This window comes from Mycteria americana, chromosome 1 (assembly GCF_035582795.1).
Source record: "Mycteria americana isolate JAX WOST 10 ecotype Jacksonville Zoo and Gardens chromosome 1, USCA_MyAme_1.0, whole genome shotgun sequence".
Taxonomy (NCBI): Eukaryota; Metazoa; Chordata; class Aves; order Ciconiiformes; family Ciconiidae; genus Mycteria; species Mycteria americana.
Window position 1 is genome coordinate 161,775,770 of NC_134365.1, and position 20,715 is coordinate 161,796,484.

General features: G+C 39.1%; 1 protein-coding gene across 1 annotated transcript in view; it reads left to right on the forward strand.

The window, feature by feature from the left end:
- The first annotated feature begins 506 nt into the window (after positions 1-506).
- NALCN (sodium leak channel, non-selective) overlaps positions 507-20,715 on the forward strand; it is a 256,162-nt gene continuing 235,953 nt past the window's right edge. The window contains 4 exon segments of the mRNA XM_075526265.1: positions 507-674; positions 5,819-5,938; positions 10,425-10,571; positions 12,943-13,125. Of these exon segments, the coding sequence (XP_075382380.1) occupies positions 10,464-10,571; positions 12,943-13,125 (291 nt within the window). The 5' untranslated portion in view covers positions 507-674; positions 5,819-5,938; positions 10,425-10,463.

The window sequence follows — 20,715 nt, forward strand, 5'->3', positions numbered from 1 at the left end:
TCTGCAGCGGCAACAAAGTGCAGGAGTACTAAAAAAGCTTTGAGACGCACAAAGAGAGTTTCTTACCAAAATACAAAATCTATCCTAGTGCTTGAAGACCATCACGAGGAAAAAAAAACCAAAACACCCCAAACCCCCCAACAAAAACCTACTCAACAGCGGCTGTGCCCGCTCAGCCTCAGAGGGAGTAACCCCCGGTGGGCTCTTCCTCACTTCGCTCACCACTTGCGTGTTTCGGGGCACAGCGAACACAGTTCAAAGTCGCTGTGGGAGTGTTTTTCGTGACGGGACCACCGGCCGCCGTGGGCTCACCCCCGGCTCCCGGGCCGTTAAGCCATATTTCTTCTCAACCGGGAGGCTTTAGCAACTCGAGGGTGGTGGTTGGGTTTTTTTAACGTGCGGCTCTGCGGCCGGCACCGTCTCCTCCTCACCTGCTCCCTCCCCGGCGCCGGCCCGCAGGCCGCCCCGCCCGCCCCCCCCCCCCCCCGCCGCCGCCGCCGCCGCCGCCGTTGCCGAGAGACCGAGGGCGGCCGCCGCCGCCGGGCGGGCCCCGCCGCCCCGATCCACCGCGGGGAGGACGGCGTACGAGGCAGGCACACAACCGTAACACCTCACACACTCGCGGGGGCCGAGACCGGCCCCTCCCGACCGCGCCATGAAGGGAGATGCTGGCGGTAGGTCGGAGGCGTCGGGCGCGGCTGGCTGCACGGCGCTTGGCTGGGTACACGGTGGGCCCCGGCTCCTCCCCGCCCCCTTCCCCGGCCCCTCGATCGCCGGCGACCGCCGCGGCTTTCCCGGGGACGCGGCGGCTCCCAGGGAGGGGACGGGCCCGGCGAGAGGTCTGGCCGGCTCGGCGGGGGGGCAGGGGCGGTGGCTCCCTCCTCATCGCCCGCCCCAACCGTCCTTCCCGCGCGGTGGGAGGGGGCGCTCGGGGCCGGCCCCGGGGCCTGCGGCCGCTGGGCCGCGGCGGGGCGGGCGGGGGCTGCCGCAGGGGGCGGGAGGCTGGCCGCCCGCCGCCGGCCTGCCGCCCCGGCCCCCCTCCACGTCCCTCAGTGGGGCGAAAAAGTGCCTCACATCGTTACTGAGGCAGAGCAGGGCCGTGGGGCGAACAGGCCTCTTCATTTATCATAGGCCGGGGGTGCACTGATTTAATGGGGTGGTTGTGGATGGGGCCGAGGCGAGATGGGGTTCGCTGTGGGGAGCTGCTTCCCTGAGGGGAGGTTTCACCTGGTTTGCAGAGGCTGGTGGCTGTGGGGTTGGGGTGGTTGGAGAGAGTGATGTACCTAGGCCTGAAGTCAGTCTCTTTAACGTGCAGTTTCAGGGGTCTCAACACTGTTCATTGAGTGGGGAGAGTGGTGCTTAACTTTTTTTTTGTTGTTGACATCTTTTTATGTTAGCACTCCCGGTAACGTCAGAGACACGTTTCTAGGAAGGATGGAGGTTTCCGATGGCCTTTATGTGCAGATGTAGCTTTTAAGTCAGCTATGATTTGGTCGGTTACCCATTGCTGTCTGTGTTCTGAGTCATTCATAAGGGAAATATGCACAGTGAGAAAATACTAACTAAATACTATTTGAGTCTTTTGGTTTTGTCTTAAGCATCTTTAATTTCCTGTTTCATTTCATTGTCCCTCTCTCTTTTCATTTCCTTCCACAGCAGCTGCATCCCACCTGCCCTCTAAGTGACCAACAGAGAAAGAATACGTACTAGCAATGAACTAAGTTTTGCTGCATAAATCACAAAGTTAAGAAACTTTAATGGAGGGAGAAAAAATTTACATTTCTTTGAGTTGGTCTCTCTGGCTGCTAGAAGACTCCAGCTCTCTGCAAGTTCATGCATATACTTTTGGGGACTTTCAGAAACAGTTGGGGGATTTTTTGTTTAACCATTTGAGCTCGGTACAGTGTTTTAAAATGAAATTTTAAAGCCATAACAATCAGTATGTCATTTGTGCTTTAGAAATGTAGACCCATAGTCTTTTTGTTTGGTGCATCCATTTTATTTTTATCTGAAATTTGGTCAGTCACAGTTCATTCCCATTTAAGCTATACCTCCTGGAAATACGACTTACTCTGTTTTGACTTATTTCCAGCTTCTGGACATTGCTGGTGCCATGAACACTATGTAGACCTATGTGGTATTCATCTAAACCCAGGTCTTGAGTCACAGAGGTTTCAGGTCTTAAACCTTCACCACAGGAGATGAGAGTAGTATCAAGCTGTGTTGTAGGGAGTAATGGGCTACTGGACCAAGCTCTGGAAGAGGTGGGGAGTCTCGGATTTTCATGGATAAGAATGTCTTCTTAAGACATAAGTATCTCATGATGAGATAGAACTATTACTGGCTTCTGGGGATTTGGGTTTCCTCCCCACCCCCCTAGGTATTTAGGAATTCAGGCAGTTGTAAACAAGATTTTTTTAATGTGTTTATGAGTAAAATAGAGGTGTTGCATTCACAAATTATTTTTACTGTGTTACTAATAGAGTACTTCCATGGTTGGAAAATTACTTGGATGTCCTGTACATTTTGAGCATGCAATCTTTTTGGAGGTAAAGAGCAAAGTCAGCCTAATATGGGCATTATGGGTTGAGTCATATTTTATTTCCCTTTCAATCTTTTTCTGTTCTCCCTTTCTTTACCTCCATAGCCTCTTTTATTTCATTTGAAGTTTCCTGTATCGGTTAAGTGGTTAAGTACTGATAAATGATACTGCTTTGGGAGATACCACTACTAGACTATGGTTGCAGATTGTCTTGGTTCTACTAGATAATTTCTTTTTCTCTTTTCTTTCTTTATTTTCTGTGATATTTTCATCTCTCCCCCCCCCCCCCCGGTGAGGACAATCAAGCTTTGAACCAGATGCTCAAAGAAATTTTGCAGTCTCCATTGTTGGAGGTTTTCAAGACCAGACTGGAATAACCTGAGTAAACTGCAGTAGCGTGGTCTGACGGCAGTGTTGACCCTGCTTGAGCAGGAGATTGGACTAGGGACCTCCTGAGGTCCTTCTAGCCTGAGTTAGCTTATGATTCTATGATCTCAGTTTTCCATTTATATTTTTTCCCCAAAATAAAGCCTTTGGGTTTGGCCTTTTCTTCCTGGGGCATTACATTCAATCATTGTATTTATGAAGATGGTAGTACTGTATCAAAGGTTATGGCTGCAACTTCTAGGAACTGCCCTGAAGCAATGAAAATGAGCGTCACATTTCAATTTGTTTGTTTTAAAGGAAAGATAAGAGGATAAAAAGGAACAGTCCTAATTTTTTTTTCAGGATTTCAAGTTTGAAATATATAGCTGTTAACTGTTTCGCTGGTGATTCCGTAAATGATGGAAGGGGAAGAATTTCGGAAGGGAAGATGATCTAGAATATTCAAATTTCTTAAATAGTTATTTTAGCAAAAATTGTAACAATGCTAAAAGAATATAACCACTGTTTATTTTAATTTTTAATGTATTTCAGTTTAAATTATGAAAAGATGTGTATACAAGGTCCTAGGCACACTAACATCTAATTAGTGGTACAACAAAATCCCAGCAACGTTAAAGTAATCACTTAAGCAGGCATGCTGCCAGCCATCTGCCTACAGAGAAGCTCCTTTCCACCCCTGCATCATTCTGGGAAGGATGCCCTCATCCCTTACTTTAAAACCCTGAAAAATAGATCTGCAGTATTCATAGCAGGTTACTGAGTGTGGGTATTTTAGAGAGGGGACTGGTTGCTCCCTGAATCCTCTCAAAGAATGACCTGCTGCTACCTGCCCCCTTACTTTCACAGAGGGCTACAACACAATTTCCACCTGGAGATGAGTGGACCGCAAAAGCAAATCCCAGAACGCTGCTCTCGTATTTTTTCCAGCATGATTCTTACTAAGCACATGCTGCACGTCTTTGGCAGCTATGAGCTCTTAAGGATTTTCATATAGAGTACATTGCAGTAGCCTAATCCTAGGGCAGCAAGTGGTGGGTAGGTGGCCCACAATCAGAGTGAACTTTTGAAATAATCCAGCTGTTAAACTGTGCTACATATCCATAAAGGGAATATATTGCCATCAGTATATTCTCTACATATAATTACTGTGCATTCAGTGGCCATCATTACATTTTAGTATTTTATCAACCATTCTGACAGAGTAACGTCTAAGGGTACATTTAAATCGTAGGGCTTGGAAAGCTGTCCTATTGTCCAGTCATGCCAACATCCAACATGTTGGAGGGAGACTGAGGGTGCTCACCACTCTTGTGCTTTGTTTTCCACTGAAAGAAAAAGCTGGTACTTGTACAGGGAAGTAGGTGCTTCATGCTCGGATGTGTCCCTCCTTTTGGGATACTTGGGGAGTTGGGACTGTGAAATGTGAGAGTGTACCTGCTCTTTACTAGAGAAGTAGCCTTTGAGTACCTTGATCTCTACTTTGTATGTAAAAGAAGTGGTGTGGTGCAGTGTGCCATGGTGTGGTCTAACAGCGCCATTTGAAAAATCATGTTCAGTTGTTTTTTTCTTTTACTCAACCCAGTTTCTTAATTGAAAATTGTCAAAAAGCTAACCAATTCTATTTAAAGTTATGACATTCATTGTCTGGCTGCATCATGGCATCATGTATATGCATGCATAGTTTCTTCAAAATTGTATCTTCTGGATGTTAGAAGGCTAATAGTAGAAAGGACTCATGATGTGACATTATGTGATGGTAGTGATAGGCTGTATATCTGGCTCACATGAGATCTGCTTTTGTATGCAATGTCATATTTGATTCTGTCTGCTGAGTAGATCTGAATTATTTTGGCTAGGCCTGAGAGGAAGAACTTATATTTAAGACGTAAATATTGTGTGAACATTGTCCTTAGCCCATAATAAGACACAGGAGAGGTGTTGGGAGCAAAGAGCTAAAGTCTGGACACCTATCTATTTTCAGACTAGATGTTCTTACGTTGGCAGCCTTAAGCAAGCAATTGTTATACTTTCCTCGATCCATGAACCCCAGTCTGGTATTTTTGGTCTGGGGTCCTGTTAGTGAGTACAAGATGTGACTAGTTCTTTCCTACCTGTATCCAAATAATTTGAAAATGTGAATGTAACTGATTTTTAGGATATTTCCTTCAGTATACTTTCTTTGTGAAAAACCCTGTTTGGTTTTAATAAATACTGAAGTTCAGTCAGCTATTAGCAGTATACTATGTTCAAAATAATTAAGAGATCTTTTAGAACATTTTATGAGATGCAATAACAATACCACACAGAGAGAAAAAGTACTGAAATAAGTTTTTCCTTGAAACTAGTTATGAGTTTATAACACCCATAGTGGTACGTGCCATGTGATTGTATCCATTGGAATTCTGTCTTTACCCTTCTAAAATTAAATATATCTGTACTGCCATGTACATAACTTGCTCACTTCATGTATACAACTTGTTCACTTCAAATATTTTGTTGCATGAAAACAAATACTGCAATGCCGTTCACCTGTACCAGCACCCAGAAGCAAGGATGGAAGAACGTGGGGATGGAGGGAGCTGGCAATAGAGACACAGCGACAATTTGCTAAGAGGGAAAGGAGAAGGCTGTTGAAATGCAAGAATGAGGACTTCCATTTTTCCTATAACCATATAATGCATACTACAGTTAAGAGCCATTTCTTCTTTAAGGTAGCCTGTAGTTTGGGGTATTTTTTAATGTGTAATAAGGAAATGGGGTTTTGTCATCGTGCTATGTGTATGGGTGTTCACGTCCTCTTCCTCACACTCATTTTAGCTTTCACAGATAGTAAAAGGTTCAAAAATAATTATTCTGTTAGAAGCGTATGTGCCACTTTATGTGTTCCAGCTCCGGGAAAAGTTGGAAGGGGAGTTGACATTTTCAAAGAAGAGAGAATTGGTGTTGAAGAGAGTGCTTGTAGGGGGCCAGCCCTGGGAGGACCTTCAGGCAGTGCTCACATGATCTCAGGTGACAAAGTCAATAGGCAGTGAGAAAGAAGTATGTTGAAAGCCAAACATTGCTGATTCCAAGGATTTGTCTGATTTTTAAACTGTCTCCATATGTCATAGGTAGGAATATCTGCTTTATTCTCCTATTTATTTTTCTGTGAAGTCATTTTTCAACTGCCTTCTTTGTCTACCAGACCATGTATAAGCATGTTTTCCTGACTTGGTGACAGAGAATGCTTGAGCAGATTATGCTGTATACAGTGAGCTTGCTTTATAAATGAGACACAGATTTCTCAGCTTTTGATGTTGTGTAGGATCAGCTACTTTTTAAAATTTGTCTTTTGTTTTTTGTAGGAAGTGCAAACTTCCATCAGCAGGAGTGTCTGATGGTTAGTGTGGATATCACAAACTAGGATTAGACTTTCCTCAGACTTTTTTTTTCCTCAAGTTCACAATGGGTCTTAAGTTCACCAACTATTGTGCTAGCATACTTTCAGCAGAAGCTGCAAATGTAGTGGTTGGTGGGGGTTTAGACAGTGTAGTGGTTGCTGAACATACCTGCAAGTTCAGGGAGAGAGAGGAAATTAAAAGGCTGACCAAATGGATCTGAAGGGGCTCAGTGTGTGAGTAATTTTCTATTTAGTTTTCTTCCTTTAATTTGTCTTTGCTTCTGAAAATAGAGGAGAGATTTAAAAGCAAAGACATTACATTCCTCCCTGAGAAGGTTGACACCTGCGCTGTGGATTTTCATTGCTGCTGTAAAGAAAATACTCCAAAGAAATGTGAAGTGGATGTAACCCCAAAACTCCATGATATTTTCCTGTCTCAAAACTTGTCTTTGTCCTGCACCCAATATTTCTTAAAAACTCTGGAGCTAGAAATATATTCTAGCAAATGTATTAAGCCTTTCATGTTAATAACAGGTTGTGATCAAAGAAAGACCTAATGATGTGTGTCGGGATCAAGGCAGGAACTGCAGGGGTGGATTTGTAGTCGGGGTTAGGGAGGACTACAGCCTCCCCATTATCACAGCTTGGTGTGGTACTCGCTGCGTGTCACATGCTGGAAGGAGTTTGTGCACAGCTCCCTTCATCTTTCAGCTCGTTCCCCCTTGCAGAAACAGGTGCAAAAGGGATTGCAGTCCAAGAGTTAAAATTCTTTACACAGACGGCAGAGTCCCGAGGCTGCACCAGGCTTAGTGTTGCTCTACAGTAACAGACACATGTAAAAGCCTGTGTGTTCCCTGGAAAAATAAAAGTAGTGAGAACAACAAAAAATTGCATAAAAGCTTGAGAGCAACCATGCTATACTTTGAATAATCTTGCTAAAGGCCATTTCCAGAAGATTCTTGGCTTGTCGTCTTTATTTGCATTTTTTTTGTGGGCATTTCTGCTCACTTCACGTAGAAAAGTAAACAAGCTGGTTCTTATATTCCATAAATGTTTCCTCCCTTCTATTGGATTTAGATACATGGCGATTTGTTTATTCAAGGCCACCTCTTAAAAATAAGAAATCTGATCTCTTTAGTCACAACATTTAAGTATGTGAACTGAATCCATTATGGACATCTAAAGTTCACGATATTTTCTGTGCCCAGATCAATTAAAAAAAAAGAAAAGAGGCACTGGGTAAAAGGGTAAATGGGAATTTCATTAGAAGGATATGGCTAATCTTCCTACACATCAGATGTATAAGCAGTACTGAAAAAAGCATAAAACAACAGAGCCTCTCTAATAGCCAGTTGATAATTATCTACTTTCTTCCCCAAATGGACATAGCTTGTTATTTAGAGTGTCATTTATTTAAAAAAAAAATCAGTAGTGGCTTGTAGTGTTTCATATTCTGAGCCTTTTCTCATAATTATTGATTGTACTTACCTTTTTGATTCTCTATTTATTGGTACGTATTTTCTTAAGAGTTTACTAGGAGCACTGTCATAGCCATTACCAGAAATGGTAAACATAAATTTATTATTTTGTTAATTCACTGATTTGCTTTTGAGTAACAGTTTCCAAAGGAACATATTTGCAAGAAACATTTTAGAGAGTGTCTGTCTTTTTTTTTCCTAAGGTCTTGAGAAATGCAGCTCCCAAGACATTGCAGTAAACTTCTTATCACTGTGCTAAATGTAGCCATTTTAAGGCTTCATGACCTCAAAAAGTACACCAACATCTCTGAGGCTTCAAGCGTTTCTAGTTATGCTTTGGTCCAAGTAGAGAAAATAGGTCAATACATTAGGCTTAGAAATAAATAGGAAAAAGCAGAAAAAATTGCTAAAAAGGAAGTAGTGAATTCAGTTATGAGAAAGAATTCAGAGCATGAAGCTTGAGCATGAGGATTAAAAGAACATGCAACTTGTATGGATATTATTTCAGTCTTCATTTGTTAGAGAAAGACTATTAATTTATAAAGTTAATTTTCAAATATTTGCATATTTTTAGTGACAGCTTACCAGTTTCGCTTGTACTAAGGTTGCTGTAACTGACCATCTAACACAAATAAAGGTGTCAGAAGTTGTCCCTTATTTTGTGCCGTTATATAATTTCTGTTTATTTAAAAAAAATCAGTTATTGCATAATGCCAGCTCCTCCAGCTGGGAGCATCAGTCCAAGACCTCAACCCTGTTGTTTTATGGCCTATACAAAGATAGACCAATGGTTCAGACTTGGTTTCTAAATATTAGACAGGAGATATGAGATAGGTGCGTATAGGCAGGAAAACCCAAGGTTGTACTGACGGCACAATCCAGAGTTTTAGTTTACTGACAGATACAAAAGAAGGTACTGAAAAAACTTTGTAGAAGCTTGCAAGGAGCTCATGTATGGAGCTTGTCAGGTATGGAGAAACACCATAGGAGAAACCACAAAAGCACTCTTCTGAAAATGGAGCAAGGGAATTACAGAGACAGGAGTTGACCTCTTGAATCTGAAAGAGAGAAAATAGACAGAGTAGGAGTAGGCTCTGAGGGACTTGGAAGAAGATGAGTAGGTTACGTTTGCCGTAACAGCTAAAAGAAGACAGGCAAGGATGCATAGGTGCGTAGGGTTTGGACATGAAGCAGCAGCCTGTGTGGTTGAAAAGACCAGCTGAGACCAAGCACATGGGTACTTCTGCAGTCCTGAGCCCACTGTTTTCTGCAGCTAATTGAGGACAGTGTCTCTTGCATTCATGTTGCAGTCATCATTGTGATACTTGGGCCTGTAATTACCAGGGCCTGTAGTGACAGGACAAGGGGGCAACAGTTTTAAACTGAAAGAGGGAAGATTTAGATTGGACATAAGGAAGAAATTCTTTACTACTAGGGTGGTGAGACACTGGAACAGGCTCCCCAGAGAAGCTGTGGATGCCCCATCACTGAAAGTGTTTAAGGTCAGGTTGGACGGGGCTTTGAGCAACCTGGTCTAGTGAAAGATGTCCCTGCCCATGGCAGGGGAGTTGGATTAGGTGATCTTTAAAGGTCCCTTCCAACCCAAACCATTCTATGATTCTATTTTATACTAGTTTTGACAAACTTTTCAAAAGTGTATTGTCACCTACAAACCACACTTGGTCCAGAGTAAAGGTCCAGAACAAGGTGGCAAGATCTTGCTTTCTCCTTCCCCCTCACTTTCCTGAAAAAAATTCCCTAAGGGATTGTATTTCATTAACAACAGAATTGCATTTCATGGGCAGACTGTTCCTCCTTGGGAGAGTGTATCTTCTTCATCTCTTTGGATTTATTTAGACTCTGGAATACATGAACTGTCTGCAGGAAAGTCAGTAATGAGATCTGACCTACCTTTCTGCTCCTGTGGTATGTCAGCGGACACATCGGATGTCAGTTGTGGCTCACATCGCTGAGCATACGGAAGGCTCAGACAGTGCCACCCACACAGGAATGTCCAGACTGGGCCTGACCTTGTGGAAACAACACATTTTCCTCAGTGCTTCCATGTGCCAGCACAAGCCCCAGAGATAGCCAGCTGTCTGGCTGTTGGATAGATAATTGCTAACATAAAAAACAAGTATTAGAAAAATATATGTTGATAGTAGTATGTAGCAAAAAGGCTCTTCTGATTTCAGTAAAGAACATTAACATCTGTTGGCTGCTTAACATCGCCTGTTTGCCTTCGGCATGTTGGGCTTTATCCTAGCCTAGTGTAATAAATTGAAATGTCACTACTAAATTAAATAGCTCCAGGTCAAATCCATCCAATGATTACTCTGGGTTTCAGTTCACAGCAATAGCATTCTTTGCATATTGGTACAAATTTTCTGCCAGCGTTGCTAAGTTTCTGGTAATTGTTTGCATGGCATACCTTTATGTAAATTTTTGTAAACTAACGGAAGTCATGTCAGTGATTTATGTAGGCAAAGCTTTTTGATAAAATGAAGATCCTGTTAATCAGTAAGTACAAAAGCAGTTTGCATGAAAACAATATGCTTTAGGTTATTTATAAAACTGTTCAAAATTCATTATAAAATGGTTTTAGTGAATTAATGTCTTCTCTTTTTTTCTCCCCAAGGAGGTTTCATGATTATAGATTACAAAAGTTAACTTCAGGATGCTAAAAAGGAAACAAAGTTCAAGGGTGGAAACCCAGCCAGTTACAGATTTCGGTCCCGATGAATCTTTGTCAGACAATGCAGATATTCTGTGGATTAACAAACCAGTAGGTATCTCTTTCTGTAGTTACTAATTTTAAGTTAAATTTAACTTGTATTGTTGAAATACGACTTCCTCAAAAGATTCTGAAGTAGATATTTGTCAGAAACAAGTATTGAGCTATAGTTGCTAATATACCAGTTCATTTTTTGCAAAAAATCCAAAACTAAATAAAAAGGTTTCTTTTGGTTATTGCAGACTGATGGGGATGATTAAGCAGTGTTTGCCAACCAGTTCATCTCCTGATTGTTTTTCTTAAACAGCCATCCTTTCAATGTCTCTGATTCCTAACATGTTTATTGAAATTAGAAGTTCATAAAATGAGCTTTTGCAAAGGATGTTAAAAGGAGCATTTCATTGGTAAAGTGGTAGCCAGCAGTTGGCACTTTTGACTTTCAAATCTTTCCTTCTACATCCCTTATGAATATAAAAGTGTATTTTGGCTGGTTACTTTGAAGTGCAGCTCACATTTTTCTGGTATTCTTTAACCTACAACCTGCCCTAAGAAATAGATAGGTGTAAAAGTGTCTGGCACCTTGAAACTGGGGAAAGCTTCATTGGGAGTGGAGTTATTAATAGAATGTGCAGTATTAAGAAAATGCCTTTACCATGTAAATATGGTTATAATGATTAAATTATTTATTCAGCGGTCAGTGTGCATCCGGGATTCCTGTATTTTGAATGATTCATGTTTTTGCAGAGAAGACATTTTCGCATCTCTCTTAAAGTAGTGTATAAATTTTTACTTTGTAAAAGCAGAAAGTCAAATATTCTGAAATAATACACGTTGTTGGCGTTACATGCATTTAATGGAACTATCATCTTATTTGCGATATGGATGCCAGATCCCCTCAGCTTTGCTGCTGAGTTTTAACACCTAAATCATTTACAAGACAACATCCATATATTAATTCATGCTAAATAATCTTAAGTAGAATGTTTGTATTGACTGCTGTAATCAGCTCAAAATGTCATTGCAGAAATATATACTGGGTTATTTTCTTGTGTTTCTCAGCACACAGTACACGTTTTTTTGATGGAATAATTTTTTTCTTGTCACGCTGATGGACTAGTTGTATATTGCTTAGCATGTATAATACTGACATTTTACCGTGGCAGAGAACGTTTTTTATATCAGCCACACTTTAATATTTATGTTAATTTTTTCAATTGAAACAAGGTTTGAAACAAAGTGGGTGTTAAAGGGACATGAGATCATTCATCAGGTACCTTCCACTTCCAAATTATTAATTTGGGCTCAGAGTATGCAAATGTTAGATCTGTTCAGTTCAGGTCAAATGTCATTACACTTAGGTGAGCATACAGTGAGTCTTAAATTAGGTGAGTTTTTTTAAATCTTCTTGATACCAAAAGGTCTGAGGTGGTGTAAATGAGTGTAAAATTTTTACCCAGATGAAAAATTGTTGTAAATACACTTCAGTGTTTTTTGTTTGGAGAATTTTTTTCTTGCTGAAGTGTCTTTTTCTTCTTCTTGTTCTGATAGGTATGACCTTACCAACTCTGATTCATTACACTTGTCTGGCTTCAAGACGTTTCAATGGTGTTTTGATTTAAAAGAAAAAAAATCCAACCTTAAACCCCTGTATTGATACATTCTGCTTTTTCATTAGACCTCCCACTGTAACTGGCACTGAATATCAGCCTTATTAATAATGATTGTAGTGGGACTGAGACCTAAGTAGTCATAGAAATGAACTGTTCTCTTACAGCAACAAAACTTGTTTGGAACAAAAGTCAATCCTGATGTTAAGAAGTAGCTTTCTGTGACATAGTCTCTTTTATATTTATTGTTTTCATAAATGGCAGAATGTTTTTAATCCCCGTGCTTCTCACTTAATTTTTGGAATTGTAAACTGATTTAAAAATCAGTTCATCTAAATGTGGAACTAAAATTTTCCACAGATATTTTCATTTAATGTATTCACCCAATTTATAACATCAACTAATTCCACTTATTGTCTGCACATAAATGTGACAAGTTGTCATTTGAAAAGAAATTGGATTACAAAAGCTGCAAAGTAGAAATGATAGAATCCTAATTCTCAGTTTCCTGGCTCTTAATTCTTGGTTTCTGAATTATACAACCTCCCAAATTAACTAATAAAATTATGTATGTATACATATACATATACATATACACATGTATATGTGTATACCTATGTGTATATATATATATAAATAAAATAAAGTCAGGAGTGCTTATTTTTGGATGAAGACCTTTAATATGTGGATCATGATGTAAAAGAAAAATGCAAATGTGCATTTACAAAAAGTGCCAGTACAAGTTATGGAGGCTAAATATTTGAGGTTTTTTTGAACATCAAAGCAATCTCGCAATGTCTTGGTTTTTTTTTCAGTGGGTACACTCTTTACTACGAATCTGTGCCATCATCAGTGTTATTTCTGTTTGTATGAACACTCCAAAGACCTTCGAGCATTATCCTCCTCTCCAATATGTGACATTTGCTCTTGATACTCTATTGATGTTTCTTTACACTGCAGAGATGATAGCAAAAATGCATATCCGTGGGATAGTTAAGGTAAGCATTTAAACAGTATTCTACATGTGCTTAAGAAAGTGATCTGAATATATGCTGGTGACATTTAATCTTTGTTTTTTAACTTCTCAGCTCCTTTTGCTGTGATTGTATTTAACTGCAGGCAACACCATGGCATATAAACTGAAAAGACAGATTGACAAAGATGCAGCTTTACTGCATATTTAATCCCCCCAAAATATAATACCGACATTCATAATAATGGTTTCCTACTAAGAAATAGACAGTTGCATTGTATTAATTTAAAGAATGAAAGGAAAAATAAGCTACATAGACATTAGCAAGAATATTTTGTAAATGTCTAGGATCCATACATGGACTTAGAACTTTGATTTTCATTTCAGAAGGCTGGATGTGTTTTGTTGTGGTTACTTTGTTTTAATAAGAACATATGTCTTACTGTGAGCTAAATGAGAAAGTTATCTTGCTTTACTGAATTTTTTCCTTAATATAATGCATGTTGGTAAACAAATGCTTCTGTTATCATATGTTTACTGTTGTGGCTGGACTAATTTGTATAAGTTGATACCATATTGGAGAATGTAGAACTGCAGACTTTTTCAGTAGTCATTATTTTGTAGCATTATTTTACTGATTGTTTCCAGTCTTCTGTAAAGGTACAAATTCAGCTTACATGTAGAAAATCCATCTGCAGGCCTTATTTGACAATACAATTATGTCACTATTGCACAGAATAGGTAATCAGTGCGTTATCCTCCTGTTTCACTCCTGAAAGGTCTGGTGACTCCAGAGACACCTGAGGTTGTACTTAGCTCTTCAGTTTGTTCTGAGTTTGCAGATAGCATTTTTTGTTCACTGCCAAACTAAGCTATTATGTCATCATACTTAATGGATATTGATAGCAAAAGTTCAAGTATTATTAATATTGATATTTAGAAAACTACTGAAATAAGATGATTCTGGGAAAATCCTTGTGTATTGCGTAACGCCAAAGTAATCCTTTGTGAAGTGCTATTTCTGGCCGCTACCTGTACTCTGTTATTCAGAGATGTCCGTTAAGCAGGGGAGTATGAGGGCACAGGATCATGAACGGGGAATTAGTGACCAGTGTGCACATTTGAACAGGGTGGGAGTAACAAGTTACTATTACAGCCAGTACAGACTTTGCAAAGAAATGGGTACATAGATATTAGAGCAGAGGGTCGGCCAACAGTGTGACTTTTGTAAAAAGCTTGATTTTTCAACCTTTGTGTATGGAAATACCAGCTTCACTCACAGTCAACACTTAGGGGCTATGAATAATACGTTGCTGCATATTCTAATGTCTTTCACTGCGTTGTTTAAATTTGTGGGTTGTGGATATAGAATAGAATAGAATAGAATAGAATAGAATAGAATAGAATAGAATAGAATAGAATAGAATAGAATAGAATAGAATAGGTGGAAGGGACAGTTGGAAGGGACCTGCACCGATCATCTAGTCCAGCTGCCTGACCACTTCAGGGCTGACCAAAAGCTAAAGCATGTTCTTAAGGGCATTGTCCAAATGCCTTTTAAACACTGGCGGGCTTGGGGCATCGACCACCCCTCTAGGAAGCCTGTTCCAGTGTTTGACCACCCTCTTGGTAAAGAAATGCTTCCTAATGTCCAGTCTAAACCTCCCCTGGTGCAGCTTTGAACCATTCCCGTGCATCTTATCACTGGATGCCAGGGAGAAGAGATCAGTGCCTCCCTCTCCACTTCCCCTCCTCAGAAAGCTGTAGAGAGCAATGCAGTCACCCCTCAGCCTCCTTTTCTCCAAACTAGACAAACCCAGAGTCCTTAGCTGCTCCTCATAGGATGGACTTATCTTTGATTGTCACATTATGAACTTGTCTTTGAAGCATGTCAGATGAGTCTGTCCACACAGAATGAATAGCTGTCTGGAGTTGGTTCCATTGCCTTGATTCATGTTATACATGTATAGATGACAACACAGATTATTTCATTTGCACACTAACATTTTACTTTTCGTTTGTTAGATAAAAATACAGTAGAAAAATACAGTAGAAATTAGACATAACCACTGTTACGCAAGTAGAAAATGGCTGCATTTATTGTTCTTTTAACAACTGAGAATTTGCTTACAGCTTAATGTCTTGTAGAATTCATCAGTGACTGTAGTTACACTGAAATGAAGTGCCTTCATTGGCGCTATTGATGGAGTCATAGAATAACTTAGATTGGAAGGGACCTCCAGAGGTCATTTAGTCTGACCTGCTGCCCAAAGCAGGTCTAGTTAGATGAAGTTGCGTTGTCCCAGTAGTTGAAGTTGGCTTGGGTTGTCCAGGTGAATCTCAGACTCCTCCAAGGATGAAGATTCCACAAGCTCTCTAGACAGCCTGTTCCAGTGCTTGAACAACCTTATGCAAAAAATTTTCCATGTTCCAACTTCTGTCCCTTGTATCTTATCTTACCACTGTGCACTTCCAAGAAGAGTTTGGCTCCATTTTCTCCGTATCCTCTGATTAGGTAGTTGTAGACGGCAACAAGGTCTCCCCTTTGCCTTGTCTGCTGAAGGCTGAACAGACCCACGTCTCTCACTCTGTCCTCCTACGTCCTGCGCTCCAGCTCTCTGACCTTTTTGGTCACTCCTCTGCTCACTCCGTTATGTCTATGTCCTTCTTGTACTGGGGAGCCCAGAACTGCACTCAGCTCAAAATCAGGCTTGTGGATGTGGTCTCACCATTGCTGAATAAAGGGGAAGGATGGCTTCACTGAACCTGGTGGCTACACACTATTCATGTGTATAAGAGAGAACTGTAGGAAAAGGATACAGGCTTGTGTCATGTATAGCAACTTTCGTAAAACTATGTTAGAACTGGATTGGCCTTTTTTCAGCTGTTAAATCAGAGCTTTTTGAATATGTTATCTAATTGTTTCTTTGAATGCTAAATCAATGAATAATCCTTTTTTAGAGAACTATTTGACTTACTCTTTGGATTATTGATTCTAGGGAAAATACTGGTTAAATATTATAACTCTACCAAGAACATAATGATCCGCGGGCTTCCAAAGATAGTGGCAATCAAAGTAAAATAAGGCACTGTTTAGAAACCTATTAGCACCTATTAAAGATGTTTGTGTATGAAACGTCTTTGTATAAGGAAATTTGTTTATGAACTATAGTCCTAATTTAAATGCATTCAAGACTTTTAGTGAATGTAGGATCAATGAATGTGGTTGAACCATATCAATGAATCAGTGAATGTGAATGAACCACATGGTTCTACTGAACTTTACCATAAATCAGTATTTCTGTAAAGGCCTTAGGAATTGAAATGCTAATAAACTTTTGAACCATGATTAATGCAAAATTTTAGTCCAGCGAGAACCTAATTTATGGAGAAGGTGGGCACCATCGACTTAAGTCCCAATTAATAACAATGTAAGTATAGCTGAGCTACAAAGATTTTGAAAATGTTAAGTCATGTCTAATTAACACCTTCTGAGGACGAGAAATTTACTTCCTTTGGTTCCCAGGGGTTTTTAGAAAAGGAAAGTAGTTTCTGAAAATCCTAGCCTTTTGTCTGTAAAAAGTTTCCCTTTTCCCTGTGTCAACTAAGTGACAAAATAAAGTGATACATCCATCCAAGTGTTTTGTTACCCCAGAAGGAAAGTTAAATTGAAATGTTGCTGTGACATTGTGCCTTTTATTACTCATGTTTCCTTCTGAATAATTGTTGCTGTGCTAGTAAAATCTATTCAAAATTTGGGCTGCCTATGCCTTGTGAGTATTGGTTGTTGCTTGTTCCATTTGTGCAGACAATCGATACAGAGGACTCTTTGAATTACAAGGGCACGGCTCATATGGATATCCACCACCTACAAAGAAAATAGACACTGACATGTTTAGACAAGGAGCACAAAATATAAATATTAAAGAAACCAGGAGATGACAATGTAGGATATATCTGCTACAGGGTCTGAGGTCCTTTTGTTTTCAAAACAGTATATTGATATTCCTTATTATTGCTATCATACCCTGTTTGCTTCTAATAGGTGTTATGATAGATTGACTCCTCTGGAAGAATTGAAATGGGTATAAATGTGCAGTGTTACCAATCATTTTCGGTATATAGGCACTACCTGGGAAGGAAGTACTGAAAGGCTTGTGATATGATCATCGTATTACAGTTTTTGGTATTACAGACTATTGTTACTTGTCATGAACAAATGAACTAATGCTAATAATATGTCTGTCTTTACCTTGAAACTCACCTCTGAAAAATGAAATACAGGCTATAATTTCTTACTGATTGAGGTCTTTTTAAATACAAAATTCTAGGACAGTCTGCCTAATGTTGGCTGGCTGCATTGTATAAAATGTATGTACAAACAGTAAGACAACTTGTAATGGTTTATGAAGTTTAATATAAGAGAGAAACAGAGAATTAGACCAAGTCAGTTTGTTTCTTATGATATATTTTTATGCTTGTATTCTAAAATATGTTCTAAATTGAAGAATGATGGCCTGTGATAGAGCTCACTGTGAAATAATAGAGTAGCTCAGGAAAATACTGTGTACACAGTATTAAATCTATTTCAAATAGGTGAAGTCAGTAAGTATATAATATCACTGACTAGATAATAACTTTCATGAATACTACCTGGCCTCCAACTGATTAGTTTGATGACATCAAATGTTTGGTGTTAATTACTTCATCAAGCCAGTTATTCAAGTAGTTACAAGAGAAACTGTTGTGGCTTACTATTTTGATTTATGTTTGACCTATTAGGTTTTTATAAGCAAATAATTTTGAATATGGATTTCAGTCATGAAAATATGCTAAGTACATTATTAATAAAATATTGTTTTTAAAAAGTATTGCATTCCTAGATATGCAGGTTTTCATAGTTACATATTTTTTCTGCAACCATTCTATGTAGATCATGCATTTTAATGATTTCAAAGCATTGCAAATTCTGTTGTCTGAGTAGCACATGAATTAATGGATGATGTGACTTAGCCATGTCAATATTTTTGTAGGAATAGCTTATGAAGCATGTTAGCAGATGTCTATTAAGTTGTGTTACAGACACATCTTAAAAAGACCTATTCTTTTAGAAATTAAAAATTCTGATTCTTTAAAAGTCCTTGAAAAAAATTAAAAAGATTAATAGTAAATAACACAGACTTTCTACACATTAGAAAAGTTGTGGACTGTGTAAAATAAAAAGGCCATTTTAATAAAATGGTGAATGAGGTTCTTTTAGTGTTACCACATACACTATTTCTTTGTCTTAGACCTAGAAACATCAAACATAAAGTACAGCTCTACTTCAGGGGTGATTGAAGGTATGAATAAAGGCCAGGAAAACTCTTGACTTTGACTTGTTAGAACATCAAAACATGGTGATGTGGGGAAAGGCTGCATGTTGACACAATTTTTCATGAGATTTAATGACACCAGAATAGTGTGGATTTTAGGAATAGGAATGTTTTAATTGAATGAAATCAAATTTCTATTTTTAATTATTTTTTAGAATAGAGCATGTACAATAGCCATCACTGGCATGGATTTAGAAGTCTCCCAGTCCTACTGTGATGTCCAATCTCATCATTCAGTTCAGTGAATAATTCAGGGGTGTTTCAAGAGATTACTTAATTTTGGTTTTTATTCTCTCATGTAAGATGGAAATGCATTCTCTCAGAGCATCTTCATGGTGTAATGTTTTCCCCAGCTATACTTAGGTATGTCTGCTTAGCAGATACACACTCAATCATAGTATCCTGAAACACAAAGCTCCACTGGTACCAGGGTGGCTGAATAACACAACGTATTATCAGTGATTTAGCAGAAGTCAGGGATCTCTTTTATGTTGGTACAGTGAACAGTGATGGGTTTGCTATCAGCTAGCTTCTCACAGAATATGTTTACTTCTTTGGCAACCACTTTTTTATGCTCTAAGTAATATTTTATTAGGTCAGAAATACTCTGTGTTACTTGGAGTTTATCAGGAAACACATAATAAGGTGATTGCCAGAATACCTAGAGTATGAAGATTTGCAGACATAGGCAAAGTCTAGGTAAGTAACTAACCTCTGATTCATTGGGATCATAAAACTGGAACTTCCACATTTAGTTGGAAATTATCTTTATTTTACTGCCTGATACTGGTGATATATAGTTGTATAAAGAATCTGAAAGTTTAATGTTATATGCAACCATAATATACTTCTTTGGTTTTGTGAGTGAAATTACAGCCTTCTAAGAAATAAATGCAATTTTGGCCATCATAGTACCACACCATGTACCAATGTATGAAATGTAGTAAATTTAGTGCAATAGTAAAAGTTACTGAATTCAGTTTGGCATTGGTATTTTCATGATCTCTTCAGTTCAAAATTCCACTTTCTTCAATTGATCCTAGATTTGTTTACGTGATCTTTAGTTCCCAGAATGTATATAGAGTTCAGTGACTCTTTGGTTCTGATTTCCTTCATGTGTCGGGCTCCTTGGTCAGAAAGAGGTCTGCTATAATCAGCTGCATCAAGGAGTATTAAGTCTGTTTAAATGAAAGCAGATCGATCTCCTTCACTGTATCTTGAATAAGATTTAAACTGGTCTCCCAATTACATGCAGTTTATGTCTACTGCATAACTTAGTGATTGATTGGCAAGCTTCTGAGAGCACCATGAATTAACTAATGTTTGTGTCTGTTGAAATAGTTCATGAGTCAACTTGTAACCTAACTGACAAGACTCACAGTCCCTCAGAATCAAAGCTCACATTTGCATGCCCACTTGTATGTCACTTATGAACATGACTGCGTGTGCTTTACATAGGTCTGTTCATTGATTCAGGGAAAGTTTCCAAAATGATCTCCTAATTTTAAAAAGGAGGTGGGGTGGCATTAGAGAAATGAAGGATAACTCTCAAGCCTAAAACAGATGTGATATTAGATGAGCATCAGGCTTCTGAAAGAAAGCAGGGAGCCTAACCTGTGATGGAAGGACTTTGTATTTCTTTTAATCAGTGTGGTGCAAAAATTACTTTCTGCTTTCTAATAAGGTGTCTTCTGAAGGTCTTCTCACATCGGTATGAGCAAGGCAGGGATACCTTACTTCGAAGGTATCTTATCTTTATTAAAAATTTTTACTTTCAGCCTTTGTATTAGGAGATGGAATGAGGAGATACAGAAATATTCCAGGTAAATTGCTTGTACTAGATACAATTGCACTGGTGGCATTATATATAATAAAATAACCAAAAAGGAAAATGTGCCAAAATCTGAGAAACTTTCAGGAAACTGTTTCCATGATATGAAAGAATTCACATTCACTACAACAAAAAGGAACCAAGTAACAGATGTCTCAGGTGAAAATTCAGCCTTTAGGGAATGAGAGATGAATGGCTATCATTTCACTCCATGGACACTGTGAGGGTATGTGAAATTATCTTCATTATACCACATCCTTATTGCGGCTTCTTATCACAGTCATGACGGTATTAGAAAACCTACATTGAAATCATGTTGTGAAAAGGAGGCATGGTTTATTGTGTTCCTCTGTTAGAAGAGTAACACTGTAAAATAAGAAGTGTGAGAGTTCTCTCTCCTGTCTGTTAA